Source organism: Opisthocomus hoazin, chromosome 12, assembly GCF_030867145.1.
Source record: "Opisthocomus hoazin isolate bOpiHoa1 chromosome 12, bOpiHoa1.hap1, whole genome shotgun sequence".
Classification (NCBI taxonomy): Eukaryota; Metazoa; Chordata; class Aves; order Opisthocomiformes; family Opisthocomidae; genus Opisthocomus; species Opisthocomus hoazin.
This window is the reverse complement of record NC_134425.1, coordinates 20,783,626-20,809,115: the sequence shown is the minus strand read 5'-3', so window position 1 is coordinate 20,809,115 and position 25,490 is coordinate 20,783,626. Positions and strand designations below refer to the sequence as shown.

The following is a 25,490-nucleotide window of genomic DNA, read 5'->3' as shown; positions in this document are numbered from 1 at the left end:
AGCTCCCTGTTTTCTTGCCAGCTCCTATGTTACCTGTACTGCTGGGGTTATAATAATTCATAAAATGACAGTGCAGAAGTGCGCTGTTTGAAGTTCTGTAGTCGCTCGCTATACATCGGAACCTTCCTTAGCGTTCTTCACAAACCTGAAAAGAAATGTGTGCAAAACATACGGAGTACTGAATTTTTGTAAGTTAGTTTCTGGACTCTCTGTATCTTCTAGCTTGTCACTTATTTGAAAGTTGAGGAACATGTTTAGAAGTGCCTTTCTCTCTCTCTGTCTCATACGTCCATAAACCTTTTCCCTGTGTTGAAGATACAGGGGGGAAAAAAGGGTGGAAAAAAGGGTGAGCTTCAGCAAGAGATTAATAAAAACAACAACAGCAACTGTAGCAAAGTATTCAAGGTGATGTCTGTTGCTATAGTAGAATTTTGGTTGAATGACTTTCAGATTCCAAGTGGAGGCACTCTGTGAACCTTTAATAGTATCAAAACGTACTTGAGTGTGTTGGTTTACGTTTGGCTTGACTGTCTAGTTTGTGGTGTGTAGTTACATGATGCTGCGATTCTGTTTTAACTCTTTGCGTTGTTCAAAGCAGGGTAAGGTAGAGTGTCTCCACACCCCTACATTGCGTTTCCTAAGTTGTGGAGGTGAGTGGTGTTTGCTTCTAAAAAGCTATTTATTCCAAAGGTATTTAGAGGCAGTTGGCTAACAAATCTTGAATGAAAAATTGTGAAAACAATTTCTAAAAGAAGCTGAAGCCTCTTAGGAAAGCGTAGAAAATGCTCAGGTCTTGTGAAGGTTGCAGTGTGACCGCCTGGCTGCTGGCAAGGCTGCGTGGAGCCTCCCGTGTGACTGCCTGTGGTGAGCTCTGAGGGCCTGCCCTTGCTCCCGCATGCGAGTTTCCTTTTAGTAACTGCCGGCTGTAAGGCATCTGTTGCGGGTCTTGAGGCACCAGACAGTTATGATGAGTAGAGAGGTTTGTAACCTAGTAATGAGGTTGCTGATAAAGTAAATATTTTAAGTTAATTATTTCTAACATGAATTCCCAGATTTGTGTTGACTAGTTCTAACAGTTAATGGGGAAAAAAGATACCTGCAGTTCAATTACAGCATTACTTGGGGTGTTAACGGGTACCTTTTTTCTTCCCTAGTTGTTTTGATGCAAATTACAAAAAAATTGGAAAGGCTCGGTGCTTCCTTATATACCTTATAAATAATTTTGTTTAGTTAATCACTTTAAATTTTGAGTCTTTTGAATACGCCAGTGTTGTGGAACAGTCCTGTTTTCAGAAAGGTTAAGCCTGACTTGCTGGCGAACGCAATTGAAAGCTGACCTGTGGCATTCATAGTTCCAGTGCAAGGATGTCACTTGTGTGCACGGCTGTGCAAAACCAGCTCTCAATACACAATTACATTGATCAGCTTTCTGGAAAAACAGTCCAAGAATAATTTATGGCTAGTTGGACAGTTTATGTAAACACATAGCAGCATTTAATTAGCTGTTGAAAGATTTAGGTAAGTTAAACATGTTGAAATAGTAGACATTTTGGTTAAAAGCTAATTATCCGTTCAGTCAAATGTCTGAGTTTTTTTCTTTGTGGGTTTTTTTTTTTAATTTTTATTGAGAAACATACTTTCTTAGTTAATGCTACTTATGCGTAAAGAGATAACTAAATAATTAAAAAGTCATCCACAACAGTATTGGTTTTCATTTCAAGATAGACCGATATAGGTTTCTTACAAAGCATGCGCAGTATTTGCTAACATTGACCCGTGCTGAAATACTGACAGTTCAACACGTGGCCAGTTTTTGCTCCGCCAGAGTTAATGATGCTATTGTATACGTCATATTCTGGCCTATCTTTAGTGTTTTCCCTTATTCTAAGTTTTCAGCCTGGCAGTTCTATTAATAACGTAGGTGTTTGCATTGCAGGTACTCTGCTTTGTTCTGGCACCCTTAATTTTGTGACTTCTGCAGTACCACTGTGGATCAGTTGCCTGGTGCTGCCTGCAAGTTGCTGTGCACCAGTCGGATTGAGCTCGCGTGTTGTGCATCCGCTGGGGACTTTGTCAACAGGCAGCAGCGCTACGAAGAACAGAGAACGCAGAAAATGAAAGAGTTTTACAGCATGTATATGGTGTTACTGTTGACTTAACGCATAACGTAACTTCATAGAGTTTAATTGGATTTGCCTTGACAGGGTTCTTAGTAGCAAAACTCGAGGACGTAGAAGGACACGTGGGTTGGATTTTTGGAGGGGATTGTGTGTGTGTGTCCCAAGGGCAGCAGTAAATAACGTTAGTCATGTCACAGTTAAAAAGGAAGAAAAAGTATTTGCAATACCAAAATGGGTGTTTTACAGATGGTGCCTAGCTCAAAGGTGATGCAAGAACTGCTGAAGCCAGGAGCCTTAAGTGTAACAAAAACCAAAAATAAAGACTTGCGCTGAAGTTTGGCCTGTCTTCTTACAGGTTTCTGTGATTCTTGTGCCAAAGGAAAGAGTCCTTTTCTTAGGTCGTTCCCAGGTAGGATATGTGGATTTTGGGACTCCAGGGAGCTGCTTAGTTTCCTCAGGAGTCTGCAGCCGAAGGCAAGAACCCAATTAATGTGTCAGTTTAAGAAGGGATGTCGGTAGTATGTACTCCTGAGGAGGAGCCTGGGTTAAGTAGAAGTCAGTGTGCATTCGGTATTTCAAAATACGATGTTTTGAAGTACTGATGGAAACTTTGGCACGAAAGGGAGAGGACCCTGTGACCCCCGGCACAGGGGTGTGCACGTGGACGTGCACGCACTCGCAGGCTGCCAGGTTGGTTGGTGCAGAACTGAGCAGGCTTCAGCTGATTTGATGCGAGGGTTCCCAGCATGTTGCCCAGGATTACGGAGGATATCATGAAATCAGATCATAACTATTTTAGGAATAAAATAGCTTGAAGCTGTACGCCTTTGGTACAGAAGTTCTGTTATGTTTTTTTTTCACATGAAGTTTGTCGGCCTTTCAGGTCTTTTAATCTCTGTTTTGAAAAAAGCTAAGTGCATGAAGGCAGGTGCATGCTCATTCTCCGCAGGCTTTGAGCTGACCAGAAGACACATAGCTACACTAACGTAGCTGTCTGCCTGGGATAACTTACCCGGTGTCTCTTCAGCTCTTATTTGCTCAGGCCCTTGCATGGTATCAGCCACGGTAGTGTGATTTCCACGTGGGCTGGGGCATGAACAGAAACAGCCGGGTGTAGGGTGAGCAGAGTGAGCATGCGTACCTGCAGCAAAATGCCTAGCCAGCCTGAGTGCCGAACGTAGGGAATTCAGATAAAATCCTAATCAATTGTGTCAGTTTTCAGCATGTATCCTTAAGTGCTTAAATGAAATGCATGGGTGGTGCTTGATTTGCTGTTGCACTGCTCGATATATAGAAATCACTGTAAGGGAAGCACTTTCATGCAGAGACTTCGGGTGAAATAGCAGTGAGGTTGTGCATGACTTCTCAATGTATCTTCTGTTCAAGTGGTTTATAGAGCGTGCATTTTGGATTTAGTGAAGACATGTACGTTAAAACATAGGTTGCAGTTGCATGCACTGTGTACATCGTGTAAAAATGAATTGTTCAGGAAAGATTCCGAGACGCAAATTTGCCTGCTCCCCAGAAAAGCCCCTTAGAACAGTACTCGCTCTGCACTCTGTAGCTGCGCCTGTAAGCTGGAAGGTGGAAGTGCGAGGATGTGACTTGAGTGCAAATCCTGCATCTGCCTGATAAGATCCACCGCCGCTCGCTGTCTCGCCCTGAGTCATGCCACAGCGCGGTTCGGGCAGTACCCTTGCAACAGCCTGCGCAGCTTTTCCAGGCGGTCGTCTGCATTTTATGGAAGTGAAATCGGGTATTTCCCCGCAGCCTCCTGGAGCGAGGAATTAACTTCTTTTGGAGGAGTTGGGAGAGAGAAACAAGTTTATTAGGGGATGAAAGTTCTGAACTAAAGGCAGTTTGAGGAAACCTTTAGGAAATATACTGTAGATGTTGCATAACAGTATTGTTTGAGCTTGCAGAGTTTTGGAGTGGTGCCAGCAATTTGGCAGGTTTTGTTTAAACAATTTAAGGAGGACTTCAGAGGCCTGCTGACTTCTAAACCTGCAAGGAAACTGCGTGTGAATGTATTCTTGTGAACTGTCTTGTTTTCTCTGATTCATATCTTCTGCTTTGGACATGGGCACCTATTTACCTTGGAGTGGCTATAGAAGGAGCAGAAGTTTGGCAGACTTTTTTTGCTAGATAGGGATGTCTATATTAAGTAATAGGCAGAGTATGTCATTCCCCCTTGTGTGCTTGCTGATTCCCAAGAGCTGATACATGCCTGCTGTAGCAGTACGCAGTTGAAAAAAGAGGATCTTGCCCTGAATCTTTATTAGTATTGTATTAATCTGTGTTGGGGTTGTAGCCCTTATTTTTTCATTGGCAAACTGTCAGTGTAAGGTCAGGCTTCTCAGGAAGCCTGAGGTTGTATTGTTGGTCCTAGCAAATAGATGGGGACCTGTATCATGGAAGCACATTGTTGCATTTTTCTCTCCCGATTTTTTTTTTAACCATCTTACTGTTATGCTTTGTTCCTGGGGAGCTTATACTCATTTAAAATTGGAGTGTGAGGTCTGTTTTTTACTTTGGGAATTTGCAAAACTTTGCAGGGCGGTTTTGAGAAGTTGTGTATGTAATACGCAATATAGTGTAATATTTCATATTTCTTTTTATTGACCTCCTAATTTGGTAATTCAGAATACATCTCTGCATATGGGGTATGTGCTTCAAAATAATGCGTGTGCCAAAACTGAAGAGGTGACTTTTACTTCAAACTTTTTTATTGATGTTGCATGTGCAATTTTTTCCTGTGCTCTCTGCTGCGTGTCAGAACTGGCAGCAGTGGTGAAAGGCAGCCCAGAGCCAGGTTTAGGTGTTGTGTTCAGAGATGTGTGTGCTGGTAGTCAAGCAGCGACATAACCAGTGAAAATCTTGCAGAATGCATATAATCAGCAAGTAAATACTAGCACTGTTCTTAGCAAGCAGTTTGCATGCTAATTCATTATTTGAACATGCTGGGATTTCTTAAATTATGAGCATTGATCTTTTTGAATTAACTGTCAACTGCCAAAGAGTGCTCAAGATGTTGGTTATACTGAATATTGTTTTCTGTCCCTCTGCCTAGAATTTGGGGTTAAAGAAAATATTCTTATAAGCAAGAAAGACAGAGGAAAACTAGTGAACTGGATGCAGGCTTCAGATATTTTTCCTAGACTGCAAATCGCTTTATGGAAGGAGCAATTTGAACTTTAATCATTTTGTAACTTTAACCTACAGTAGACAACACAGCAGGAATTTTTCCCAGGAATGCTATGAACTTACGGTGTCAAAGCAAGAGATAGACATGGATCAAGACAGCAGAACTCTTGTTTGAAAGTTTGTGCAAAAACCTCTCTACAGATCTCTACAGCCTGTTTAAATCATTTCGAGAACTTTGTATTGGTGATGCTGCTGTGTTGTATCGTAATCATGCCATTAACCTGTTAGTATTGCTGCATTCAGTATAGGTCTTTTGATACGAGCTGTCCCTGACGGTTATCTTTCTGACCCTTAAGGCTGTATCACAGAATCTGCGTGAGGCAGCGCAGCGCAGCCCGTGAGCCGGTTGTGTGCCGTGGCCGTGACGCTCAGAGGGTCGGTCGGAGGCGGCTGCGGCAGGGCAGCTCCAGCACATCAGCTCAGTGGGAGCTGAGCTGGCTGCAGGGCTGCGTCTGAGGATGTCTGATGCTGGTGCATCAGCAACAGCTGTTAATTTTCTTCCTCCCATGGTGACAATTAAGATTATTTGGCAGCCCTCATTCCAAGTCAGCCTCTCTGACAGTCTTGTAATGTCTTCCGTGGCATGAGAACTACATCTGAATTATTCAAAAGCGATGTGCAGCTAAAGAGGCACAGTGTTGCCACGATTGCTTGAGGAGGCTTTGCAGTGTGGATTTCTCCATTGCCAATGCTGTATTGCATACATCTTGCATGGTTTTTATGCATTGCATTTTACAGGATTTTTACTGGAAAACAATGGTAGCAGAGGTTCGAGTGAGCAGAGGCTTAGGATCAAAGTAAGTGTCTGTGCATCTCCACTCTTCCATCTTGTTGTTGCGATTTAGTAGGGGGGAATAGCCAACACTTGAAAATGTTGTTAGACAGCTTGGATGAAATAGTGTTGTGATTCTACAAGTAATGGGATATAGCAAGGGGCAGATGCAAGCAAGTCGTCTGGAAACTTCCAGATCGGGGGAATGAAGCTGGCAGAGGAATAGCCATGTAGGTGAGTAGGAACATTGGCTCATCTTCTTCATTCACTGTAGATTCACTTCCTGGTAGATTTAAGTCCACGCATCCAAAGTGACGCATGATTCCTTACAATTACTTTGTTTGTGGACCCAGTAAAATCTGAAAGAACCTGCATTAACCTATCGCAAATAGAAGTACAGATATATATCTTGGTGTAGTCTGATGACAAAGGTTTTGATCTCACTGTTACCTGTCAGTGTGTAGCCTGAAGATGGTGAGTCCTAAATCAAAGCTTCTTGACCTTGCCTGACCTCTTGATGTTGTGATTGATCTAGACTGAGGAAGTGTGGTAATGTAACTTTCTTTTCTAAAGGTTTTGTCTCACTGTATTAATTTTAAAGCTGTTCACTTCCTCTGTTACTTTAGGAGCAGCTGATATTTTCTCATGTATTACAAGAAGCAAAAGGGTTTTTTGTTCTGGTTTTGGTTTTTTTTGTTTGTTTGGTTTCAAGGGGATTGTTACAAAAAGCATACTCCTTTACATGCATTTACATTCCTCTCCCTTCTCCCTCAGTGAGATTTTGGCTTCAATCTAAAGTGAGTGTGAGTATTGTTTTTGAAAATTGTGTGAAGTTTTACTGTGGACTAGTGCCTTGCACAGTGGCTTTATCTCTTAGGTATTCAGAGGTACACCTGGTCAGCAAGCTTTCCACAACTGTCAGTTGAAATACTGAGCTAAACAGAGTGCGGTGAAGGAACTGTCTTGATCTGAATAACGATCATGGTTGCAAATCACACAGTCTTGCGTCAGTATTGAGCCAGGCTGAAAAAATGAGGTCCTGATAGTTTATTCTATGTAATTTTTGCTTTGTTATGTCACGCTCTTCAGTTGGGTGATTCAACTCATGTGCTTGAGGATCCTCTATTTATTTAGCCTTCTGGTTGTGTTTTGGACTCAGTGTTTTACTCTCCTTCATCCATGGGGATTTTTCCTTGTAGTAGTCATACTTGGCAGGTACTCGCAGGAGAGAATTTTCATGTTGATTTTTGCCTTGAAGAGCTAATTCATTATCTGAGGTAAGTGGCTTCTTTACATGTACCTCTGTTTCCAGCATTGGGTGGAAGAGAAGTTTGCCCCATTGATTTGCTGGATTTCCTTTTACAGGATAGTTTCTGAGATTAGGCAGAAAGGACCGTCCTGTCTTGCTGTTGTTACTGTCTTGTGATTACATTATACATCAGCTACAGCCGTTTTCTTAGCTAAGATCTGTCTACATTTGAATTAACTAGTGATCTTCTGAAGCTGCTCTTGTTACAACTTGGCCAAATGTGACAGGGCATATACAGGTGGCAAAAGATAATGTTTCACTGGCAGTAAGTAGCAGTGTCTGTTCCCAGCGTGCCAGCAAAGAGAATGACTGTGTAATAACATTGCTTGTACAATGTGGTATTTGCCTGTAGGCCTTAAATCACTGAACATCGTGTGCTGGAATAGTTCACTTCGGCCTTTGCCCCTCTGCAGCGTACCTGCTTCAGGCACGCCAAAGCGTGCCCTGTTTAGTTGCCATTGATTCAGCAGTTTGTGGAGCTCACAGCGACGCTCTTGCGCTCCTCTGGTAGCTGGTCTCCACTGCTGCATCTTCTGCTCACTTTTTTTGGTTCAATAGGCACATCTACGTAGTCTTCAGATTATTATTGGAATTATTTTGAGACAGTGGTCTCAGTAGGTAAGTTGGACGAATCTCGAGTGGGTGTTCCGAGAGCTGTGCACAGTCCCTTGCTCTCCGTTTGCTGCTTTTGTCGGCAGGCTGTGCACAGATGTGTTAGTGCACAGCATGTGGACAGCGCGAGGAGGTGTGCCATGCCGGCGAGGTCCCGTCCTGGAGTGGGGACAGCACGAGGAGGTGTGCCATGCCGGCGAGGTCCCGTCCTGGAGTGCGTTCCAGCATTCACCTGCGTGATGTTACGCCTGGGTCAGTTGTGAGGATTTGACTCTGAAACCGTTAGAAATTCCTGGTTTTTTGCCATGTGCTGATGTTTTTGTCCTTATGTCCAAGCAGAACCCAGCAATTGAGGTAGTTGCATGAAAACTTTTGTATGTCATCTTTCAGCATATATTGGTGTCTCTGAATTTTGAGGTTTTGGACTCATGGAAAGTATTTCAGTATAGTATTTTCTAGGCTTATATTGGTAGCTTTCTGACTTGTAGTAGCTGAAACTTCAGGGGAAAGAAGAAGATAAAAAACATGATTTGACCCACAGTATTAGTCAGAGACCAGCTTCTCCAGATCCTTTGAAGGATGAGACTGGTTACCTGCATTGGAGAGGGAGTGTTTCTTCCAGTTCCTGACATTGAAGCTCTTGAGTGTGCGTCTCTGTCACTTGGCTAATAGAGGTGACCTCAGGAAACATTTTTCTGTGATGAGCTTAGGCATTGTCCTTTTCTGACGGTTATTGTTTGGAGCTTGCTAGCCCGGAGTGATAAGCAGAGCAAAAGGAGGCTGGTGACTCTGCAAAATATTTTGTAGGTGGAGTGCTACTGCTCCTGGCTCGTGGTTTTTCTGGTACCCGTGCATCCTACCTTGCAAGTGGGAGTATCTGAGCACAAGAGAACAAACCAGAACATGAACAAATAGTTTCTAACAGATACCTTTAAGGGAGCATATTAGTGCATCCGGAATCCCAAAATGAATGCTGCCTTGTGTAATCTGGACATAGGTCAGTGTGCACACCCTGAGTGTAAAGATAACAAATCATCAGAATCAAAAGTTACCTGAAATGTTCCTTGTACCTTGCCGCAGTATGCGTGACTGTCCCTCCTCCTCCAAAATGCACCTGCTCCAGTGACATCTGAGCATTTGGAAGTGAGGAGAACTGCTTCGGGAATTGAGTTCTGCCTGGATATGACAGCAGCACATCTAGACTTGTATTAATATTGTAGTAGAGTGCCACCAACGTGCAGTAACAAGTAATAAATGGGTGATAAGCTGGTTCTGAACGTGTGATAAGCAGGTAAGTTGGGCTCAGTGTCCATTTTGCTTGAAGAATATAAATTTAACATACAAACTTAAAACTTTGTGGTTTTAATAGTAAGTGCTAACTTCTAATCTGTTCATTAAGAAGTCTTTTTTGAATGTTCCAAAGTGCTGTGCAAAATTCCTTCCTCTCAAACAAAACAAACCCCAAAGCCACCCAAAACTGTGAATGTTAGAAGATGTTGGAAAGCTTTAGGAATCTGCGTTGACTGTCTCGGTGGCGTCCTGGGACTTTAGATTTGATTTGGAAATGTTGTTATGCTGGAGTTGAAAAGGTATTAAAAAACTGCAACTGTGGCTAGTTATTGGACTTAATATTTTTATATGAAATAATTTTAAGTTTGATCTAATGTGTTACTGAAGCAGAGGTTTTTTTCGAGTTTGATTCTCTTCTTGGTGCTTCTGCCTGCTTAGCAGCTAAAAAGCAGGCTTGCTGCACAGATGGACGCACGGCGGCTTTCTGGAGTTAGCACAGCATGCTCTCAGGTGTGCATTGCTGATGTGCAGGGACAAGTGTGTAAGCGGTACTGGCCACCGGTAGGAACTTGGACTTTAAACAGCGTTTTGACTTGGCTTTGAGGTGAATGGTGTAAGCCGGGGACTGTGGCAGTGTTTCTCTTCCTTTAGGGACTGGCGTGGACTTATTTGGGGTGAACGTTTGAAAGTTTAAATCAGCTCTGATGGAAGGAGACAGGAGTTGATAATTACATTGCTCTCCTTCCTTTCATTTAACCAATCCTTCAAGTCAAATAATCTGTCAAGTCATAAACAAGAAGAATATTTGCAGGCAGAACCCAGTGAGTGTTTGAAAGCAGAGGACTTCCTCTGCTCTGCTCTGTGTCAGAAAACCCCGTTTTGAGCCCCGCGTGAGGCTTGCCTGGTTTTGTGCTGGGTGACCGCCGCATGCGCAGCCGTGTACAGGGTGACGAAGGTCTGTGGTGCGAGTTTTCGGCTCCAGTCAGAGTCTTCAGATGGGAGGGTATTTTTCCAAGCCCACGTTACCCGTCAGAAGTGCTCGTCAGCCTGCAGGGAGTGTGTTAGTCTTGCCTCTGCCCACATAGTGCCATTTATTGGCAGGTCACAGATTGGTTGTTTATGTGAAAGTATTTAATACACTAACAAAACAGGAGCAATATACTAGTGATGTATAAAGAACTGTCCTGATAGCCTAGCTTTGTAAAGACAAACAGGAAGGTGTATTAGCTGAGCTGCTGTATCGCTCTGTTCTGGTTTAATCTCAACACCACTGGTAATACTTACAAAACTATCTAATACAGTTTTTTCTTTTTTTAAGTCCCTTCTCCTACCTGTTGTGCTGGTACAGAGGGGCTTGGACCTACTCCCCAGTGATGAGGGGATTTGCTGGCTGTAGCTTTTGTTACAATCCTAACACAAACCCAAACATTACTGTGTTATTGAGAAAGTTCAGCTCATGTAATTTGAACTGCTACTGAGAGTTACTTTCACTTCTTGCTAAGTTCTTGTTTAAAGAACTTATAAACTGTTTTTTGGTCTTTTTGAGTGAGAGCTTTTTAAGCAAGGGGAATTGGCAGGCTGAGGAATTACTTATTCCCCACTATAGGAAATAGGTACCTTTAACTTCTCTGTGGTTTTAGCTATTTGGAAATATACCTCAAGATGTAATTACAGAATGTATAGAGTGCATGCTAACAGCTGCACTTTAAACTCTTCAAAAATATATGTATATGTATTTTAAATTATGAGGTTGCAAACTGTGTAGCTGGTCTATATATGTAACTGTTCAGTAGACTAATACTTTTCTACAGGCGAGCTGAAGAAAAACCTTGTGGTAATATTTTATAGGAGATGTTGGAATTACTAGTGTGTTACGAGATAATTAAATACTACTAGAGTTGAAGCCTTTTTGTCATTGTGAAATAAACCAGATATTTCGCATCTCTGCTTTTCCCACTTTGTTTTTCCTGCATAAAACCTTTGTCTCCTGCTTCAGCTTGTTCTTTCGTTAGTACTTTTTCTTTCAGCTGAGGTAGCAGTTTCTCATTTTGGGGTTTTTTTTTTTTCAGTCCTCTGTTAGCAGGAGGCTGCCTGCCTGTGGCAACACATTGCCTGGGAGAGGAGAAGCAGCAGACTCTCATAGCACTCGGAGGTGGTAAGGAGGGACCATGTGTAGGTGCTTTCCAGGGAAGAAATAGAAGGCTGTTCCCACACTTGTGGTGATTCAGCTAGATTGTTTTTGTGTACAGAATGATTAAAAAGAAAAGAAAGCAAGGGGAAGTAAGGGTACTTATCAAAATCTTCTTTTGAGTTGGCATTTGATGTTTTTGCTGGAAGTGCTGTAAAAATAAAGAGCAAGACTGAGTGTGCATATGGCATGGGTTTAAAAGCCAGTGGATCAGAGTTATACGTCACGATTGCTTATCGGTAGGACTAATTCAAGCATCTGATTTCTAATTAAAGTTCAGCAGGACTGCTTTTCCTCTTAAAAGACAAATTTCTGTAGGAAAAATTCTAGTACATCTGAGTGTATTTTAGGAATACAAAGCACACACTGCAATTTATAAACAGACAGAAAATGCTCACTTCTACCGTGCCAGGGAAAGACAGTCTCCTACATTACTTCTTGACTGAAGAACGTGCTTGGGAGTTTAAATTAGAAATAACTTCAATCGGTTTAAAGATCGCATTCATCCTGATTGAAGCAAAGGATGTATAAAATAAATAAAAAACTGAAAAGATGGAGATAACAGTGTAAATAATTGAAAAGAACTGCCCACATTGCTGCTTTCCTCTGTTTTAATATGTCTCTACTGCTCTTTGGCCGTTTCCATAAGGCAGTGCTATTTTAATGCCTTTTATGATGCAGTTAAACCCACGAGTTAATGTTAAAACCAGAACATAAATAAAAAGTTATATTAATTTGGGGGGATGAGTGTCAGTTGGGAGGAAGAAAGAGGGGACTGTGCTATAGGCTTTCAAATATTTGTATGGGATAGAAATTTTAGGTCTTGTAATGTAAATTTTTGCGGCATCTTTTTGTTCCACAGCGTTTGAAGAAATGTGCATTATCAGTCCACAATAAATTGTTGAAGTGAACAAACTAACTCCATTCCAGAGAGCATTTCTAAAGTCAGTATCAGAGTGATGAGATTAATCCCAAAAGACATTAGTCCTGAAAACAGGATCCGAGTTCCTGAACTGCTTACGCATTTGTGAAAATTTTGCCCTCCCTCCGTCCTGAACGGCAGTTCTGTGAGTTACTCGGCAAGCTACAAATGCTGGCCAGAAAGGTCGAGCTGTTCATGGGTAAATACTGAAGGCTGCTCAAACACGGCGTGGTTGCCGGCGGTGGACGCGGCGATGACAGCTAGAGGTGTCTCTCTGGCTGGCCCCTGCTCGCCCCTCATCGTCTGGGTGTCCGCGATGGCTGCCTGTCCCTGAGGGCTCCGCTTCGGGTCCCCGCTGAGCTGGGGAAAAGCTGGCTGCCTCAGCTGGGCTGATGGAGGTGGTGGGGTTTAACTTGGCTAACTTTGCCTAAAATGGATCAGGGAGGCTCGTGTAATCCCGTTAGAACAGACCTTGGTTGCCGGGCACTGGTAACAAACAACTGGGCTGTGGTGGAAGGGGACAGAAATAAATCTCATTCGCCTAGCTCCTGGCAAAGTGAAATTCTCCATTTGCATCTTAGGGAACTGCTTTATACAGTAGATAACCTGATTTTTAGTGATGCTTAGTAATCATATGGCAGTGGAGTACCTGTTTTTTCTGCATGTCTGTGTTTAGGTAAACTGTGAAAAGATGGTGTGTGAAGCTGTGTTTCAGAGGGGTGAACTGAAGAAAAATGCGGGTGATCAAAAACCCAGCTCCTTAAGCTTTCCTGGTTTTGTCAGGTTACTAACACGGACACCTTCGGGATGTTTCATTTTAAAGCTCTGGTAGGCCAGATGTAGCTCAAAATGTGGTTACTGTGTCACCTAGAATATCTTGATAAGGTGCAGTAACTAAGGATATAAAAAGTGATGGTCGAAGTCTCAGGCTTTTGAAAATTGTTTGCTTTATTATGCACAATTTTAGTTTCTTCTGAGGACTGATGTGTCAGTCACCATGAAACTTAACTGCCTGTTATATCACCTGCAGATGCAGGTAGGTGTCCTTTCAGTAGCTTAAAGCCTAGCAAACATTAAAAGAATTTGTCTGCTACAGGGGCCCTGGTGGTGCGGAGAGGACTTCAGCAGATGCTGCACGTTTAGTTACCTTCACTACTGTAATGTTTGGTTTTGCCTGAGTTAGTAAGTGGGAAAATAATTTATTATCTTTACAGTGTCTGCTGTTGTTCCTGCTTCATTATTCAACACATGTAGATGGTAATAGTAATCTAGAAATTATTTTATTAAGCTTGTGGGAGATCAGTGTTAAAATTGGAAGTTAATTTGGGAAGCTGTTGGATTCCACGTCTTGTGGAGTGTCAATGTTGCTTGTAAAATAAAGATTAAAAAAAAAAAATTGTGAGGGAGAGAGGGAGGGTTGGGCCATCTGTGTCTTTTTCTTGATCTTAGGTACGATTTTGTTCAAAACTGCTTCAGGACCAAGCAGGTTGCAGATGGGAGAGGGAAAAGCTTTGTTTGGTTCATGAAACTTTCGAAGGATCAGAATTTCCTGCCATAATTATTTTTTTTGTACAGTTGCAAAAACAGTACCATCTTTTTCTTAGCAAAACGTCTTGGGAAGCTTCAAACTGAAGTTGTTCTCTCTTGTCCTGCGCAATGCTGGCTCTCCTTTCGGGAGTGGAGGGATGGAGGCAGTTAGGACTTTTAAGTATTGATGCTTTCAAGAAGCTAATATGCTTCAGGTTCCTCCTTCATATTCTTCCCCAGGACAACAATAAACCTGAAATTCTACAATATTTCTCTTTGTTGCCTTTACTTTGTTTTTTTTTTCCCTCCAGACGAGATTTAAAATGGTAGGGGCAACTAAACACTGTCCTACAGGAGTTATTCATCCAAGGAAAATTCAGATGCAAAAGGCTTATTTGGTGTTACAGGGGTACACTGCAAACATCCCATCTAAGTGTGGATATGAAATCAATAAACTCTTAAAACAGAAGTGATTCACCTTAAAGCATAGAGTTTGGGAAGGCAGAAGTCATCTGTGTGTTCATTGCTTACTTCAGCCCGCTGTCCGCAGAGGGTTCTCAATACTTAGATTTTGGTCATTCTGAAAACGAAGCTTCCTTCTGCCGAAGAAGAAATTGCAGAGCACGAGCACTGTATGCCTGTGTGACCCTAGCACTGCCTGCGCGGCGGAACACGTGTGCCCCAGGCAGGGGCAGCTCTCGGGGATGGATGAGCAGAATTTGTGACACAGTCGTCTCTGGCAGTTGGAGCAGCAGCTATGGGGAACACCCTGATGAGAGAAACTAGAACGTGCGTGCCTGCATAATTTCTTCTGTGAAGGGAAGAGTGAAGAAGAGCCAGAGCAGAGTGGAAGCGTAACACAATTCCAGACTGACAGAAGCAGGAAACTTTTCAATTAAAACTTACTGCTCTGGTTGGTGTAATACTGCATGTCTGCACGCAAGGGGAACACTTTGCTGCTGTCCTGTGATGAAGCACAACCAGTCAGAATTACCTTCCTCTCGCGGCCGCTCTGCGTAGCGGGGCTGCGCTCCGCAGCTCGGCCGGCGGGCAGGGCCCGGGCTGCTCCCGGTGGGGCAGGCACTGCTGTGGCTGGGGAGCGCGGGGCCTTGGGCCTGTCGGGCTGGCGTCCTCCCGCCGCCGCGGTCTGCGAGCGCAGGGCGCTGGTGGTTCAGCCTGCGCCGGGGTCGTGGTGCGGGCGAGGCAGCTGGTGTGGTGTCTCCCGTTAGGCTGCACGAAGCACCGTGCCTCCCGGTGCCACTGGGTTTCGGCTCTGGGCTTGGCGCAGTGAGGAGTTGTGCTGCTCGGTGTGTCGGCTAGCAGAGGCACGGGCAAGGGTGTGTGCTTGTCCACGTGTCTGTCCGGGTGCTGTGCGTCTGAAACGGAGATCACGTCTTGTTCGTGTGTGGTTATTTTTTAATTGATGGCCAAAGGTGCAGTAGGGTTGTGCTCCAGAATAACAACGTCTTGGATATATGTGGACTAGTTTGAGAATCCCGAGTTGCAGCCTCAGACCCACACGTTGTGCTGCAAAACACAGTAAGGTGTGATCAAACTAAGAATGAAATGTAGTGCGCTGTGTTCCACGGCACTTGCATCTGCACAAAAGCTGCGGCTTTTCACCCGAATGGCTTGAGTCTAGCAGGCTTGCGTTCCTCGTGGTGCCACTCAGGGATGTTATGGTGCGAAGACCTTCTTGTGATTACAACTTTTGCAGCCATAATTTATTTTTTTTAGTGATGCATCTCTGTCAGGTAAACATAACAGATGCTATAATCCACTAAATGTAGTGGCTTCTTTTCTCTGTAATTCTGTTTTGTCTGTGAATTTCTTATAGAATCAGCTTGCAAGGCTTGAAAACACAGTGTGATGAAGCTGGTACTTTGTTTTAAAACATACTCAGAGAAAGTGTAAGAGACGATTTTATTTTTCTTTTCCCCATGTATAAAGATTTCCTGAAGAACAGGACAAAGACCCACTTGTTTACTTCTATTTACTGTAATAAATACAGTAAAGTAATGCTCTTATGCGTTGCAGAAAGCTCTCTTCATACTTCCTAAGTAGGTCTTGGGTGTTGATATGCTTCAGTGTGACTATAAAGCCAAATGAAAGTATCTCTCCATAGTGAAATCAGGTTTATTGTAGTGTAATTTCCTTCTAAAAACAAGTCTCCTTTTAAGGACTTTTATCAAAAATAACTAATGAATGTAATGGCATTAAATAATAAAATACTGTTATGATGCCAAAAATAACTTCTCAGTCTCTTTGATCTTCATTTTGGCTAAAGATACAAAATTCCACTAGAGACTCTTACAAACAGATTCCATTAATACAAACAAATTGTTTTGAAAAACAGCAACTATAATAGATGTTGATTAAGACAGTCAACAACCTTGAGTTTTAATTTTCAATACAACTGAGTTAACTCCACATCAAATGGAGTCACGCCTCAAAGTCATGTTGTACTGCTCTGAAATCTGCATGTGGCTACTTCTGTTTGTCTTGGCTTTAATTAATCATATTCTTATTTCTTGGCAGCAGCCATTACTGGGCAGGGAAGTACGGTTCCAGGTGTAGTCTCGAGCCTTTAGGCTTCTGCCTGCCTCCTGGCTGCTGTGGCTGTGTGCAGCACAGGCGCTCCGAGCAGCATGGCGTGTTGGGGCAGGTGAAACGCGGATGTGTCTCTAGTATATCAGCACTGCCGTGCTGACAGGGCCTTTCTCTAGCAGTCTTTAAGCCTTGCTTCTATCACTGAAAAAGTGCATATTTCATTTTTTCTGCGTCTGTATTGTTTAGTAACATTCAGTGCATGTAGAATGTAAGTTTCTATGTGTTTGCATGCTGCTTGATTTTTTGTTTTGCTATAAGGCTTTACACGACTAGTTAAGAAGGATCCCATTTAAAGAGATGCAGACATATGTTATTTATATTTAGAAAAAGTAATACATCTGTTTCTGACAACATATCATTATTTTATGTGCTTTGGAAGAATGCGCCAGTTGATACAATTATCTCGATTAAGAGTGTCAGTGGAGTTAAAGAGAAGTGCCCTGAGAACTGCAGTGTCTACATGGCTTGGCCCTTTGTGCACTTTGGGGACCTCATTTCTGATTGCCTTGTTCTTTCAAAGTTCCCTGATGGGGCAGAGGAGCAATTAGCTCCTGCAAAGCGGACGCCCATGAGCAGCTGGGCCTGCTAACGACAGGCAGTATGGATTTGTGCTGTGCCATACATGAATTTCTCCCCAGGGAGAGTCCCGTGGTATTATCGCAGCATGTCCTGTGCCGTTAAGTGCCGTCAGACAGCGTGGTGCCACTCCTCATGACATAAAGTGCATGCATGCATGCACTCAAAATTACATTGCTAAAAACGTTGCTCTGGGGCAAATCTTGTGCCTTGTGGATGTGACCAGTCTGTTCCCGCTAGACCGGAGGAGCAGAGGCAGAAATGGGATGGGGCTGTGTTACTTCGTCAATTCCCCACAACATAGCCCGCAAAGTACAGACTTTGCCAGATGTGATAGGAAGCCTTGGACTGACTCCCAGGCCTTCCTGTAAGCTGGTTCACCAACTGACAGTTGGAAAATAGTTGGTGTTTTCTAGAGTTTGATGATGCGTTTTTGCCTGTCTTCCTTGTTGCTGCTGTTTTTGAATGTTACCTTCATGGTCAAGAACGTGGAGACTAAAGGAGGAATTTGGTATGTGTGACTGTCGGTGGGGTCGGAGAGTGAACTTCGTTGCTGGAGTGGTCACCTTGTCCTTTATCGCATACTTCGCATCTGAATTCAGTTTCTGCAGTGGGAGGCTAGCTCTAAGAAGGTTTAAGTGCCAATACGTTGAATAGCAGTGAAGAACAGAAGAACAGGAGATGGCTGAAAAGCCAAAGGTGGAGGAGTCAGTGCCTGTGTAAGGGGTAGCAGCGGTGGTTTGGAATGTACATGTTAACCCCAAGTTGTAAGCTGCCAAGGAAAAGCAAGAAGGCAGCTGTAAGGAGGTAAGAAATTTCCTAGCAACGTCAACGTAAATGCTGACAACAGCATATCTTGGTACGAGTGTTATAGCTGCTTTGTTCAGAACATCCCTATGATACCTGAGATGTGTGCGAGCAGGGCTTGGAGCCAGGGTGGCAGCGATGGGGGAGAGGAGGGAGGTGGCACCTTGCATTTTTGCAGGAGATCTTTGGGAGGGTTTGTTTTATTTTAGTTTTTGGTGTAAGTGTTTGTAAGGCGCCTTCTGTAGGTATCAAAGGAGGAGAAGCTTCTCCAAAGGTTGATTGAGAGCAGCTAAATCAGGTATCTGTCTGGCTCTCCCTTTGCGGGAACTCATCAGAGGAGATTTTCTCTTTGCGTTAGCTATGGAGAGCCTGTGGTGATGGCCACCTCAGGTTGCTGATTTTTTTATGACTCTTCTCCTAAATGTGTGTGTGGGAAAATTCTAATAAATGGTCAATGAAAAGTAATGCAAATATTTTATTCTTCAGTCCCGGAGAGAAAGAAGCTTGCGGTGTTCATAATGCTGCAGTACTGAAGAACATAATGCAGATGGTTTGAGTTCTGTCCCTACGCTCACTCTGTTAACTACAACTTTTAGATATTTTAATATGGTTTTTTTTTTACACCTGTGTACAACTTCCAGTTATTAACATTTGATTTATTTAAGTGTGTGTGCAGTGGGGAATTATTAGATTCCACATCTCATCTAAGGGCTTGCTCTTAATAACTTGCTCTCTTCTGGTGGTCCCTCAGAGCTTTAAGGAGAGGTGGAGTTGTACTTGGTAGCTAGAAACACTAAATTTTAAAAAAATAACTAGCTATTACTGTAATAGTCATTGCAGGAAACAAATTAATTTGGCTACTCTGTGCCAGAGTTCCTCCAAATGTTGCTGGAATTAAGGGATTGTGTCTTTTTTTTAAATACATTGTTAGTCAAGATGATGATGTGTTTATGATGCTACAGCAGCATAGAAATTTGTGGCACTGTATGAAGACATTTTTATTTCAGCTCTAATGATAGGCAATCTAAACATAACTTACAGACTGTGAGAAGCACGTGTAATGTGGTAAACTGTCAAATATATGGGTTAAACTGTCTGTCAATCACTTATTCTTCTGAGCCACCGCTGCTGTCTGTGTACTGCTTATTTCCTTATTATGGGGAGAGAGTGCCTATTTAGTTTATGCGTCCTCTCTGAGCCGTGAAAGAAGCAGTTTTTCTAGCTCTAGTACTGGCACAATTACTATCAACTTTTCAAAAGCTTGGTGCTGAATATGGACTGGTGCCTGGTGCTGCCTGGCTGGTGCCAAGGGGCTGGCTAGGAAGCGTTGGCTGAAAAACTCCGGTTTAAATTTTTGCAGAGTATGTGCTTGGAGCTTACAGCTGCGTTCGTAGTTGGCAGCTGAGCCGTCTCTGTGTTACGCTGGCGTTGAAGTACGGACTGTGACTTTCAGTGTGAATCGAAAGGGCTTGGATTGCCATTTGCTTCCACACTGTTAGCAGATGCAGTGCAATATTGACCTATGACATAAGAAACTAACATGAAACTAAAGGTTACCAACTGATGTGAATCTGGATTTTTTTTTTTTTTTTTTTTTTTTAGTTGCATTCTACTCTTAAACTTCCCCTTAACTAGGAGCTTAAAAAGCATGCTTGATTAGAGTAATTGCTATTTCATTCTCCTGTGGGCTTTTTCCTGACTTTGTTATTTTTTTTTTTTTCTTAGTCTTCATGAAGAAATCATTGACTTTTATAAGTATATGTCTCCCAGACCTGAAGAAGAGAGAATGCGGATGGAAGTGGTGAACAGGATAGAAAATGTTATTAAAGAGCTCTGGCCTAATGCAGATGTGAGTAAGACACTGTTTTATTTGTTCATCTATAAAAGCAACATTTTGTGCCTGCTTGCTTTGTGGAGTATTGAGTAATGAAAATACTGTTGATTTTTGCATATTCAAAAAAACCAAAAGGATTACTGGTCAAACAAGAGAGATGATCTTTATTTCTAGAATAATACAGGTCAACATTTTGTATCACACATAGGAACAAAGAAGAGCTAGACCTACTGTAGTCAAAGAAAGGGCGTGATGTGTGGCAACATTTAGTCTCATTAGTATTTATTTTACTAAGATTAATGGGAACATGTCAGGCATGTGCACATGTAAAGTATTACGTTAAAAAAAAAAATCTGCTGAAACTCCTGGCTGGACTGAAGAAGTCTGTAGCAGCACTTCTAGTGCTAGACCTGTGGTCTTCAGTAAGTCTGTCAAGGTGGAATGCCAGCAGCACCACATTATGTAAGCCATGCTATTTTTAATGGACAGTTAAACTAAACTGAAATACCTTACACATGTAAAGGGACCAGGATTTTGTACAGGAAGAAACTAATCTGTAGATCTCCTCTCTCTGTATACGTTACTAGTTATACAATGCCTCTAATGCCTCTTTCCACCAAAGACAGACTTTTACTAGTACCGTGTTCAGCTGAAACCACAGTTTCTCCTGTGCAGAGCTATGCTTTTTTTTAATAAAGGTTGAATTAAAGAGAAGCCAGAGAAGTTGCTTTTACAACTCAAGATGGTTTTACGGGGGGACAGTTGGATTTTTAGCATAATAGAATCTGGTTTAATTGTATCCGTTTGCTAACAAGGAGTTCATTTCCAGAATGCAGATTTGTGGCCATAGTCGTCTATCTGTAGATAAGAGTAGTTGAAAATAAGGACTACTTAGCCAGAACAGCAAACCAAGTTCAGACAGCAGAATCTGTAGTAGAAGGAATACTCTTTGATCCTGCCATGGTAAAAGATGGTGTTTTGACATGAGTGACTTAAACCCACTGTTCATTTCAGATTTTCTTAGCCTGGTTTTTGGAATGTGTTTTTAGAAATTGGCAGAACATGACAGAATATGATATCTGTATAAGCTATATGTATGTGGTGTGCAGTTTTGTGTGTAAAATAGACTCACATTTTCTAGGTGGTTCATGTTGTTACGGACAACATGTTAGTGATGTGTGACACATGGAAGGAGCACACTCCACTCAGTGACAGCTGTCTTTGCACAGTTGCAGGCAGTTGATAGAGCCAGTACTACATGTGCCTGGTAACTTTGTCTTTGAGCAAAACCAATAACCTTTCCAAGGGAACTGTGTAAGAGACTTCAGCGTAGCTCACAGGTGTTGCATAGCTCCCCTCTAAGCCAGTGAAACAGTGGTGTAGACCCCAGTCAAGAGCGGGAGCAGCAGGCTGCCAGTCCGACAGGCAATAGCATAGGAAACAGCGTGGGTATGAAACAGTGCTTGCAATGATACGCCCTGCCCGTCTTGTGGTAGGGGCTTTCACCAAAATAACCGATTGCTGCAGCCTAGAGAAGGTGCTGCCAGATCCTAGACAGGCTTGTGTGCTGCAGCCTTACTAGTGTAATGGGGTGAATGGGTTTGGTTACCGCTGACATTTTGAATGGGGCACAGAAACTTAGTGCTTCCAGAGATATGCTTAACTGTCTGTAGGACAGATGTGTAAAAGCTAGGTCTTTCATATTAAAGATATTATGTATGTGTATATGTGTATATATATGTGAATGACTTTGGGGCCTTGAGAACATAGTCTTTCTTTAAAGCTACTGAAACTGGTTTTTGTAGCCGTAATCTGTTTAAGAAAGGGAAGCAAGTTCCAAGCCCTGCCGCGCAGTGACAGCTGACCGCAGGGCTTAGCTGTAACGTGACTGAGAAGTTTGCAGTTGCACACTGAAGTTCACTTTTCAGTTAGTGCCAGTTAAAACAGCCATGACCGTCTTTCTTCACTGTCCTTGGAAATGTAGAGGGCAAGAGCGTGCCAGTTCCTTTTTGTCAAGTCAGTAACTGCTCTTCGAAGTCTTTACTGTGCATTTTGTCTGCTTTTGTTATGTCAGGGAAGAGTCCTCCTCGTGTATGCCCTTCCGTTTCCTGGGGGCTAGAGGGGAACTGAGCGGTGACAACAGTACGCCAGGTTATAACCTGGAAATGACCGGTGTGGTATTTTTCTAATACTTACTGTACAGATCTGCTTGGGAACTGAACTGCTGAACTCAACTGTGTTCAACTGCGACAGTCTTTTGTTGTAATTTTTCAGTTGTTTGAGTTAATCACTAACCTTTTTGAAATCTGTGTTGGTTTAGCTACTTGCAAGATTCAAGTTTCGAGTACATGCTCTGAGAAGGTGGGGTGTTATCTGGTCCAATGTCCTCAGCTTGAGCTGTAGTGTAAAGTGATAAGTTAATGTTTAAGCTGTTCATTTTGAGTCATAGATGTGGTGAATCCAGCTAAAATAAACTTGAGAGTTAAATGTACACATTCAGTTTGTAGTTTCTCGCTAAATGCGTAGGTAAGACGTACTCTATAAAAATCAGATACCAAGAAAAGGAAAATCAGGCTTCGTGAACCTAACTGTCTAGAGAGCGTGTGGAAGGTGTCTGTGCACATGCTTTCTCTTTTTTCCCCTGTTCTGCTTAAGAAAATGCTGAAAAAGCAGATGGGGGGGGGGTAAAACTAGGTATCCTAAACTGTTGCTTTATTTATAGAAGTTAGCAATTGTGTCGTTTGCTCCCTTACTCAAGGGAATGTGCTTAGAAGGAAACATTCCTAGTAAGTGAGAACTGTTCTTGGCATCAGCAAGGCTCTGACCATAAGAAAGACTTTAATTACACTGAAACTGAACAACCCAAAACATTAAACAAAAGCGTTTTAAAACAAAGTTTTTTCACCAGCTGAATATGAAAATTTGACTATTGAACAAATAAGTACTTACACAGTGGAAATGGCAATAGATTTGTCATAATGTCCTCAGCTTTCTGTCTGAGTGTTATGTGGCCTCACAGATCTGAGAAGAGGTAATGTTGCATACTTCACACAGTTCAGTTATGAAAATACTGTGATTGGGAAGGGAAATAAAGATGAACTCAGTTTGACAAACTTCGGAAAATTCTGCTTAATAATGTAGAAGAAAAAGAAATGTAAATTGGCTATGGAAAGAGTTTTTGTTTTGTTTTGATGGAGGGATTTTGGTAGCAAGGACTTTACAAGCTTTTGTGGGTTTTCAAGTTCTGTTGTGCATAGCGAGGACGTATTTGAACACATACTGTAATTAAAGCTCCTTCAGGAAGTTTGGTATTTAATATGAACAAATTTGCAGAAATGTAGGATAAATAGTAATGATAACATGCATGAGTAGAAGGAGTCCATTACAGTACTGTGAAGTCTGAAGTTGTGTCTCTGTCCACGTAGAATAAAAACATAATTGGCAGTGTTGGCACACCACAAAAACTAATGCTCGCGTCTCTCAAGTCATACTAGTGTCCTGTATTTGGGATGCTTTAAATATGTACGTGGCTACAGAGCTACAACAGTTCAAATTCCGATTCAATAAGAAATCAAAATTCTTTAACATTCCTGTTCCCATTTCCCCACTCTTCCATCTTTCCAGATTTGACAAGAGGGAAGTGTGGGTGTGGATTTCTTTTATAATAAATCAGTGTTTCTCTTACTCCAAATTATTTTACAACAGCAGATGTTGTCTCATTCCTTTCGGTAAAGGTCATATATGTTGTATCAGTAAGTTTATGAATACTTTCAGGGTTGTTTATTCAATAAAGGCTCTTTGCTGTTCAACTGCACACGCTATTTCGTTTGATAATGTGAAAGCACATTTAGTTTTTTCCAAACCCCTCAGTGGTTGTCTTATTGTGCAAAAGAACTTTTCAGACAATTTTGGGGGCCAAATAAATCCTGGTTTGACCCAAACAGTTTCACAGAGGATGTTTTTTTAATTATTCTGGATTAAAAATTGTTGTTGTTGTTGTTATTACATTCTTAGCTTTATGATGCCTTTATGCTTTTGTCAACACCTAGTACAGTATTGATGCTAGTTTTGTGGCATCTTTTGCAGTCTTTTCTAGTTTGAGAAGCTGTGAACTTTCAACATCAAATTTACTGCCTGCGTGTGCTTTTTATTAGGGGAGAAGGGGTAAAAGGAGTGAAGCCATATAAAATAATCCAGAGGAAGCACTCATACTGCTTCTTAGTCTACTGAAGTATCAAGACACTTACTTGCAAAACATCATCTTTTCCCGTCTCCCCCTTTTTCTTATCCCGAAGGGGAAAAACATAAAAAGCGGGTCACTTGCCATACAAATAGGTGGCAATCAAGCTGGTGTGTGAGACTCGTTAAAGCAGAACGTGCAGGTCTGTAAGGTGGCTCCAGGAAGCGCATCAGAAGACTGTCTGGTTGAACGTCAGTCCAAACGTGTAGGGATTTTTACTTTGAAGTCTCACCTGTGCCCCTTCAAGACTCAGCGTGTGAGTCCGACCTCGCTGCGAGGCTTGGCTGAGTTAATGAGAAAGTGGTTTCGGACAGCTTACAGTGGAAACCTGGTTATTTAAACCTCCAGTGCTAGTAAAAATGCAGCATAATAAACTAAATCTGTGGCATGTGAAGCTTTCTGGAACTTTTGTTGCTTAAGCAGAAGTAAACAGAATTGTGCTACTTGCTCTGTAATTCAGGAAAAAAAAATAGATTGCAATTTAATTTTGTTTTTAAGTATGCAAAGCAATAGAAATATATTAAACTTAGAAAATGTGTTTAAAGACTGAAGGGTGTACTTTGAGGTAAGAAAGCAAAAAATAAGTTGAACTGACACAGGTTTTTATGCTCTATCATTCTTAAGTGTTTTAAAATCGTGGTTTATGAGTTTTTGCCAAATTTGGTCAAGGTGAAAATTTTTATGTTACAAAGAAGGTTTTTTAATAGAAAAATCAAAGTTATTAATATTTCATGCATAATAACAGTGAAGATTAGCTGTTCATACCACATTGAAGATGTAAATGCTTTAACAGAAGAGAGTACTTCTCTCCAGAATGTGCCTGTTAGCAATACCCAGATCTGCCAATGGAGGGTAGCAATAACCAGCCTTTCCAAGCACCTGAATAGAGCTTTGTTTGTCTTCTGAAGCCTGAAAATTTGTTTTCATATATCCTGTTCTTGTGTTTCAGGTGCAGATATTTGGAAGTTTTAAAACCGGTTTATATTTACCTACAAGGTTAGTAATTTTTCAGTGTAAATTCCATACAACAAATACGACAGCCTGCTGAACCTGTGCCCCTGTAGCAATCTATCCGAGCTCCCAATATCTGTGTTACTTATATTAAGAAAGTGTTAAGCTATTAGTACTCTGCAAAGTGTACAGAAATATAGTAATTATTAACTATAATACATGTGTGTATGTAGATTTTGCATATATCAGTAAAAGATCTGAATTACCATGTTGTCAGAAAAGGCTTATTTTGTGATTTGGGTTCATTAAATGACTGAACCAAAGTAAGGGGTTGGCCTTAAAAGAAAAGCTAAATCTTACCTCCACGGATGATTAAATCGAAACATTGTTACCTTGTTAATACTTATGTTAGCACTGAAGAGAAAAGATTACACGCAGAACTGTTTTTTTCTCTTTCATTCTTCTTTTGTGAAGTCTGTACAATCGTCAGTCTCTACCTTTTCCAAATATATTACTTGCTTTCGTCGT

The 25,490-nt window shown here is 41.9% G+C and overlaps 1 protein-coding gene across 2 annotated transcripts in view; it reads left to right on the top strand.

Annotated features, from left to right (window-relative positions):
* TENT4B (terminal nucleotidyltransferase 4B) overlaps positions 1-25,490 on the top strand; it is a 44,548-nt gene that overhangs the window by 1,829 nt on the left and 17,229 nt on the right. For both annotated transcript variants that reach the window (XM_075433367.1, XM_075433366.1), the window contains exons 2-3: positions 19,663-19,786; positions 24,961-25,007. In XM_075433367.1, the coding sequence (XP_075289482.1) occupies positions 19,663-19,786; positions 24,961-25,007 (171 nt within the window). The remainder of the gene's footprint in view (positions 1-19,662; positions 19,787-24,960; positions 25,008-25,490) is intronic.